At 43.5% G+C, this 7,199-nt stretch overlaps 1 protein-coding gene across 1 annotated transcript in view; it reads right to left on the bottom strand.

Annotated features, from left to right (window-relative positions):
* Nucleotides 1–1,685: 1,685 nt before the first annotated feature.
* Nucleotides 1,686–7,199, bottom strand: part of SORCS3 (sortilin related VPS10 domain containing receptor 3) — a 316,197-nt gene continuing 310,683 nt past the window's right edge. The window contains exons 26-27 of the mRNA XM_068397886.1: nucleotides 2,348–2,508; nucleotides 1,686–1,750 (exon numbers count right to left, since the gene is read on the bottom strand). Of these exons, the coding sequence (XP_068253987.1) occupies nucleotides 1,686–1,750; nucleotides 2,348–2,508 (226 nt within the window). The remainder of the gene's footprint in view (nucleotides 1,751–2,347; nucleotides 2,509–7,199) is intronic.

Below are 7,199 nucleotides of genomic sequence, written 5' to 3'. Positions count from 1 at the left end.
TAAAAGTAACTCACCACTAAGTCAACCTCCTGCCCCAAAACTCTACCATTCCTTGGGCCTATCCTCAACTCAGTGTGCTAGAAGATTCCTAAAGAGCTTTTTCACTACCTTTTCTTCATTAACTTCCCTGTTCTAATCAGAAAGCATCAATCCACCATGCAGAAATTACTCTGATGGCATTTCCACCCTAAATTGGAAGCGGCCAGTCTGCAGCACTCATAAGAAAGACCTTTCGTAGCTCAGTTATGCAGGTCTGACCCTGCATCTCCCTCTCCAAAGGGCAATCCCTAATTGCATGCATCATGTTCAGCCAAAATTTACTACTCTTACACAATCTGAATAGCACTCTACTTCATTAGCTTAACTGTTAAAAGCATGACTTCTCACTGGGAATAAAGCTACCGCAACCTGGCCCACTGCTGAGGTGAGGTTGTACTGGGTACTGCAAGCACACCGATATTTGCCCACACTGAGATGGTGATAATTTCACATTTGTTTTCCTCATTTTCCCTAATGGATGTCACCAAGATCCTTCTCAGAAGTGGACAATAGTGACAGAGGTGAACAGATGATGAACATCATTAAAATATTCATGACAGGCTCATAGTCTGTCCTGCTAATATCTTTTTCTGCTCCATCATAGGAAACGATACTATATATATTAAAAAAAAAAGGCTTGCAGATATACACAGAGAAATAAACTATGCTGTTTATAGGCAGCAGTGTCAGATTGAAATACGACAGACAACTGGAACACGCTTGGAACCAAAGCATGATTCAAGTGCTCACCACGGTCCCTCGTTGGCTGGCGTGTACGAGCGCACGCACGCGTATGTGTACACGTGAGTGAGTGTGTGTGCATGTGTGTATGTGGTTCAGGTTTTGTTTTAAACATATCTTCTTTTACTAAACATTAAATTATTTCCCAAGAAATAAAAAGCTATGTACATTGTCATTATCTACAGTAGGCCTTCAGCATCCTCGCTATTCACATGCACGGGGTTTGGGCTGCATTCATAAACTCAGGCATGCTCCTTCATTGCTTGTGGTGCTGTGCCCTCCAGCCAATCTACAGTCCAAGGAACACTGACATGTGTCTTTGCTCTGATCTTTTTTTTTTTTCTTTCTCAGCAGTCAACAGTGCCAGAGGGTGACTGAAATTAAAAGCAATTAAAAGCAATTAAAAGAGGCAAGATCCTGCAAAAAGCTGAGACATGCATGTCACTGGAAAGCGAGGGCTGTTGGCATGTTGCAGAGCCTGGTCCAACAACCCAGCCTGAGCCCTCTGGCAGGATGAAGTAGCTGATTCATGACTTATTTTGAAAAGGGCTGAAAAGGGACAATTTACCTACAACGTGTTGCCTAAGGTACTATACCTACCTCTTGGGTTTGAATATTTAATTCCCATTCTGTATTTAACAGGAGGCTGGCACTCAAATCCCATTGCACACTTGACTAATTCCTTGCTTTTTTTTTTTCTAATCTGATGAGTATTTCCTAACTATGAAGAACCCCTGCTATTTATAAATGCAGCCCTGGTAAACAGAAAAAGCCCACCCCATCCCCTCCCAAATGATAATAATGACATATAACTCTTTCTTTTTTCATAATAATAATAATAATTATAACAATAATAATTACAAATAAAAAGTCAGAAATGTTGTAGACCAAGTGGATTCTCAATATTAAACACTAGTGCAGTTGGGGATTTCCTTTGTGCTTTCACTGTTGGCAATTGTTGAGATGCTTCCTGGGGAGGAGAAAATGGAGAACAGAGTCAGAGCAGTGGCTTCAACAGTTTGGTTTATATTGCTTCTCCATCCTTCTTAGGATGTGCTTGTGTAAGTGTAAAGACAGAAAAGGTTCTTAAAAGTAACACATCCTTTTTTGTATTTGCAATAGGCATGGAGCATGCAGAAAACCTGTTACCCATTAAGGTAGTGTAAACTCATTAACTATTAAGGACATACTCACTTGTAATGATAGCACACCAACAGTGTAAGCTTGGCTCAGCTGATTCTTCTGAGGGTTTAGGGAATTTGGGACCCCTCCACAGGAGAGACAGGGTCATGAGCAAGCATAGGTGTGAGCCACAGACATTACTAAACTCCTATATACCTATTGCTGTTTCCAGGTTCCTACCCTGGTCACGTAACACTATGAGAAAAGCTGAAAAACTGTAAAAAACCTCCCTGTTACCATGTCGCAGAGAGACATTTTTTCCCTATCTTGGTGCCTCAGGCTCTGTTCGTACCTGGGGTCACAGTCGCTGCCTCTCCTAATACCCCAGTGACCAACATCCTCACCAAGACCGTGAAACTAGCTCCAGCCAAGGGCCGTCTCTCACCCATCACTCGCGTGTCCAGCTCTTTGTCCATCAGTTCCTCAGGGTCTGTGAACTCACTCAGAGTGATTTTGGGGGCATTTTCACTTTGGCTGACAGAGCCAATCATTTCCTGCTCCTTGTCATGCTGAACTTGGGCATAGATGTTAATCCAAGGGATTTTCCTGAGCAGGAAAGAAAAATGAGAGGTTATATTTTGTAACACAGGGATCCTCAGCCTGTCATTGATTAATCAGACCAATTAAACTGAGACCAATCCCACAAATGCAGCACTGTCAGTGATGCAAACTGTCAGCTCTCAGAATGGTGAAAGCACCACAGTGATGTTCAGCTCTAAAACTGCCATTAGCATCCACTAATTCCAACACCAATCTAAAGCTACCCCAAATCTCAGGCCGTTGCCTTCCTATCCTGTGCTCAAAGACTCCTCCAGCTGTAAACCTAAATGTTCTGGTCCTGCCCTTTTAAATGAGAAGTTGTGCACACAACAGTCACTGTGCACCCAGCTCAGAGTGCAGCAATCAACTAAGCACTATCACCTGCAATTGCCAAGTCTCTCAGTATTTATTACATGATCAACGGTGCATTGGAAACAAAAAGTAAAAATCAATTTGAGCACTACTATCAACTGAGAAAAGAATTGCTAGGCTTGTTTCTATTGACAGGCCCACACTGACTCAGTAGGAATCGCCACATCTGAAAAAGTTATAAAGAATTGGTCCTGCCTCAGAGTACAGAAAGGACTTGGACATCATAACACCCACCCAAAGTCTATTTGTTACCTGTCCTGGTTTGGCCCAAACCAGGCCAATTAGTCTTAGAGAAACCAAGGTCACTGCTAAATTCCTCACTGCTTACGAGTGAAGAGCCGAAGGGGGTTGTACCTGCAGGGAGGAGTGGACGGGGCAGGTGACCCAGGATTGACCAGCAAGGTATTCCATCCCATACATGTCATTCTCACTTTCCTGTTTATCACTAACCCACTGCCTCCTGGAGGTGGGGCCCAGGAGGGAGGGGCCCTCCTGTCTCCCACTGATTGGTACCAGCTTTGCCAAATCTCCAGTTAAAAGCCTGCAGGTGTGATGGCAGGGGAGCTACTGCATTTCCCCTCTGCCCGTGCTGGGGAGAGCTATTGCATTTTGCCCTCTGCCCGTGCTGGGGGGAGCTACTGCATTTTCCCCTCTGCCCATGCTGGGGGAGCAACTCTGCCCAAGGAGGAATTCCAAGCTCTCAGTCTTGGTTTTGTATATATTTGTATATATTTGATTATTTCTATTATTGTTATTATATTCTTTTTCATTACTATAGTTTATTAAAACTGTTTTAACTTTCCAACCCATAAGTCTCTCTCCCTTTTCCCTTTCCCCTCGGGTGGGGGCGGGGGGAGAGGGTTAACAGAGAGCATCTGCCACAGGTTTAATAGCCAGCCTAGCTTTAAACCATTGACATTACCATTTCATTGCAAAAACAGTTTGCCATGCTACAGATCATACAAGTTTGAAGGGACTTATTTTCCCTTGCTGCTCAGGAAGCCAAGAAAGCAAAGGGATTATTTCTTCTTCCTTCTTTCAAGAGAAGTTAACTTGGACTGCTAGAACAATATGCTTGAAAGTCAGTTAGTTAGACAGATAGATAGGCCTAAACAAACAGTTAGACAGTTAGACAGGAGTGCAAGTTTAAAAGGAGAGAACTTAAAAGTAATGTGTCAAGCATTGTGAGGGTTGCTAGGATTATCTGTGTGCAGTTGCCTGTTGGAAGGTGACTGACTATCTTTTCTAATGCCCTTAAAAGGACTTTGTGCCATGCAGTCCACACTGCTAAAATAAGGAAAATTCAGAGAATTTTTTCAGTTCCTTAAAGCACACAGGAGAGGGAAAGGAGATGTGTTCAAAATTCATATATAAAATGCCATCTCTTTATGCTACCCTGTCTGCTGTTGGATATGACAGAGATTGAAAGCAGTGGAAATTGCCTCAGCTCTCATGGATTCAACAGATCTATGCTGATTTGACTCCACTGAAGTTCCGGCCCCAAATGATTTGTGCTATGGGCTTGATTTGGCATTCTGTTCTTAACCAGCAGCAAGTCAGGACATATTTGGGATGTTTGGCAGCAGTTAACAAACCTCATGTTCTTCTCCCTTTCTCTCACCCTCTCTTTCTAACCTTGAGACATGCCTTTCAGATCACTAGAAGACATAAGCACTACATAGGGAATGCATGCATTGGATGAGAGAGGACAAATGCATTCCCATAGGATTTAAGTACCCACAACAAGTCTGGAGGTGTGTAGAGGTGTGGACATGAGAACGCACCAGGAGATATTGGAAGACTTAGTTTCGCTTCCAAACAATGCAATGGTAGAGAAGTGATAGTCTTCTGAGCTTTGAGAGGAAAGGTGAGAAAAGCTCTTTAGAGTTGTGAGGCAGAGAGCCTCCAGGTACTTCAGAGAGTTATGGAAAAAAGAAACTGAGACAGCTGTGCATCCATACACACATACCGAACCCTGCTGTGCCTCCCAGCACAGACACGGGTGGCCACAACGTCACACTGCACATCTGTGAGCACACGTGTGCACACACACACACACACTTCTGCACTCGTGTCCCAGGACACACACAGACTGCCCCATTGTCCCACTACTGCTCACCACCCATACACACATTATTGATCTGCTATATGCTCAATCTCCCAGAAAAGAAACAACTTTTTTACAGATGATTTCCTGACTTTTCCCCCTTCCTTCCTTTTCCACCCAGACATCCTCAACGAGCATCTCTCTGGCAGCAGTGTTTAACAAGCCTGTTGAGTCTATAACTTGCAAACCAGCAAAGCACTGATTCTATAAATTTGTAGAATTAAAAATTCATGCAGGTCCATGCTCTCCCCACAACCTTTTTCCTGTAAGCAGCAGTTCTGTATTCAGGCTGGGACCACCGTTAATCAGAAAAGTACGTATTGCTAACGGACCTCTGCTTCACTGAGAGCTAGAAGAAAGCTTTTGTTTTCACCTCCTTTTTCCATTAAGAATTGTTGCGTGCTCTCACTCCTGATCATTGAGCCAGAGGTTTTAGACAGAGCTGAAAAGTTGCTTTCTGTTCTGAAAAATCAAGCTGAAGACACTCTGGATAGCTGACTTAATCCTAAACTTTGTCAGTTTGACCAGGGTTTGTCCTCTTTGGGGCAGAGTAGATAAGAGAGGACAGCAAGTTGATGAGCTTTGGGCTAAGCAAAACTGATGCTTTAACCACCTTCTCCCTCACCCCCAATTTGTAATACATTCAATTTTCAGACCGATTTTAACAAGGCAGGGTCTTCCCAGCCCTGAAACACAGCACAAGGCTGATGGCTGCTATGCTCAAGGCTCAGGATGCTTAAGTAGTACAATAGTCAGTTTTATGAGCTGTAGTAGCGTAACATGACCTGGAGACTGCCAAAGCAAAGTGGATTACCAAGCTCCTTACTGCTCTCTGTCAGCCAGAATATACAGATCCTTCTTCCTGATCCCTGACCACAGAGTCAAAGACATTAGGCCGAACCTAAGAAACCATCTCACCAAGACACACGTCTTACAAAGGCTTGTACCTACATATCTTGACACATCTCCCACAGGGACTTTGCCCTCCTCATCTTACATCTGGGAGTGAGAGAAATCATCAGCTGCCTCCCCAGCACATTATTAAATCAATGCCTTAAAAAAGTCCCATGTCCCATTCCCCATTCACTTGGGAAGCTGTATTCCACCTCACAGAAGCAGAGAGAGGGTTTCAGACTGCAACAAGCAAGGCACGCTGAAGGCCTGGAAATCTGCACCTGAGCAGATTCACACACATGGCTTCTCTGGAAATTGTCCTGGGCCACTGAAGTCAGTGAGAGCTTGGTAACAGATCTTGATGTGCACCAGATCAAGCACTAGAAGCAGTGCCAACCACTGATTTTGACAATGGTTAATGCAAGAGGTTAGAAATGAGGAGAGCTTTAAACCTGGAGACTAGGATACATGCCTGTCTTATCATTCTATTTTGAATACTGTTTGTATCCCACTAACATCATTAGAGAGTACTAGTCTTATCTTGGGCTGCAGAAAAGCTGGAGAGAGAAACATATAGCTGGAATCTGGACAGAAAAAGCTCTAGCTTCCCAATTTGGAGGAACTACTCGTGTCCAGAATTTTTTTTTTTTTTTTAAAGTCAGACTCATCTTATGCTTCCAATACAATATTTTGCTACTGGGCAGAATCTGGGCACATAGACCATTTAACACAGTAAGTGCTATACTGAATGCAAAGTTCCTCTTAATGAGCTCCATGTGCCTAAAAAATATTCTCATAAGGCAGCCCTTCAGCAAACAGGCCATTCTTATCCCATTTGTTTCATAGCTTGCAGCAGCAAAGTGCCATGGGCCACCACAGAGCCTGCTGCCTGGAAGCAAAAGGTTTAAATTAACATCTGGCAAAGAAAATCTCAGCACAGATTCCCAAAGGCATTTTGATGCTTACCACAAACCTTTCTGGCTTTGAGTCTCCCTCCCTTAACATAATCACACCTGTTCCTCTGCAAGACTAAACTAATCACTTTGCAACATACAAATGAGATACTCTTGCACTACGGCAGTTGGCCAGATGGATATAGACTGTATGAAGACATCCATCACATCCATCATGTGATTTTTGACTAAGTCTGCATTGCATAGCTCCATACTCAGTGAGCACACGGGGTTCCCATTTCTGGTCTGTGGTTCAAACAAATCTGCTGAAGCAGGTCACAGCTGGATTTCTGAGCTCTTGGTGAGCTTTCAGAGCACTGGGTTTGTGGTGGAAAGGCAGTAGACAGTCTCCTCTCTATACATGAGAAATA

The sequence above is a fragment of the Nyctibius grandis genome, chromosome 4, assembly GCF_013368605.1.
Source record: "Nyctibius grandis isolate bNycGra1 chromosome 4, bNycGra1.pri, whole genome shotgun sequence".
NCBI classification, from domain to species: Eukaryota; Metazoa; Chordata; class Aves; order Nyctibiiformes; family Nyctibiidae; genus Nyctibius; species Nyctibius grandis.
Note: the sequence above shows the minus strand (reverse complement) of the source record. Positions and strands in the feature narration are given on the sequence as shown.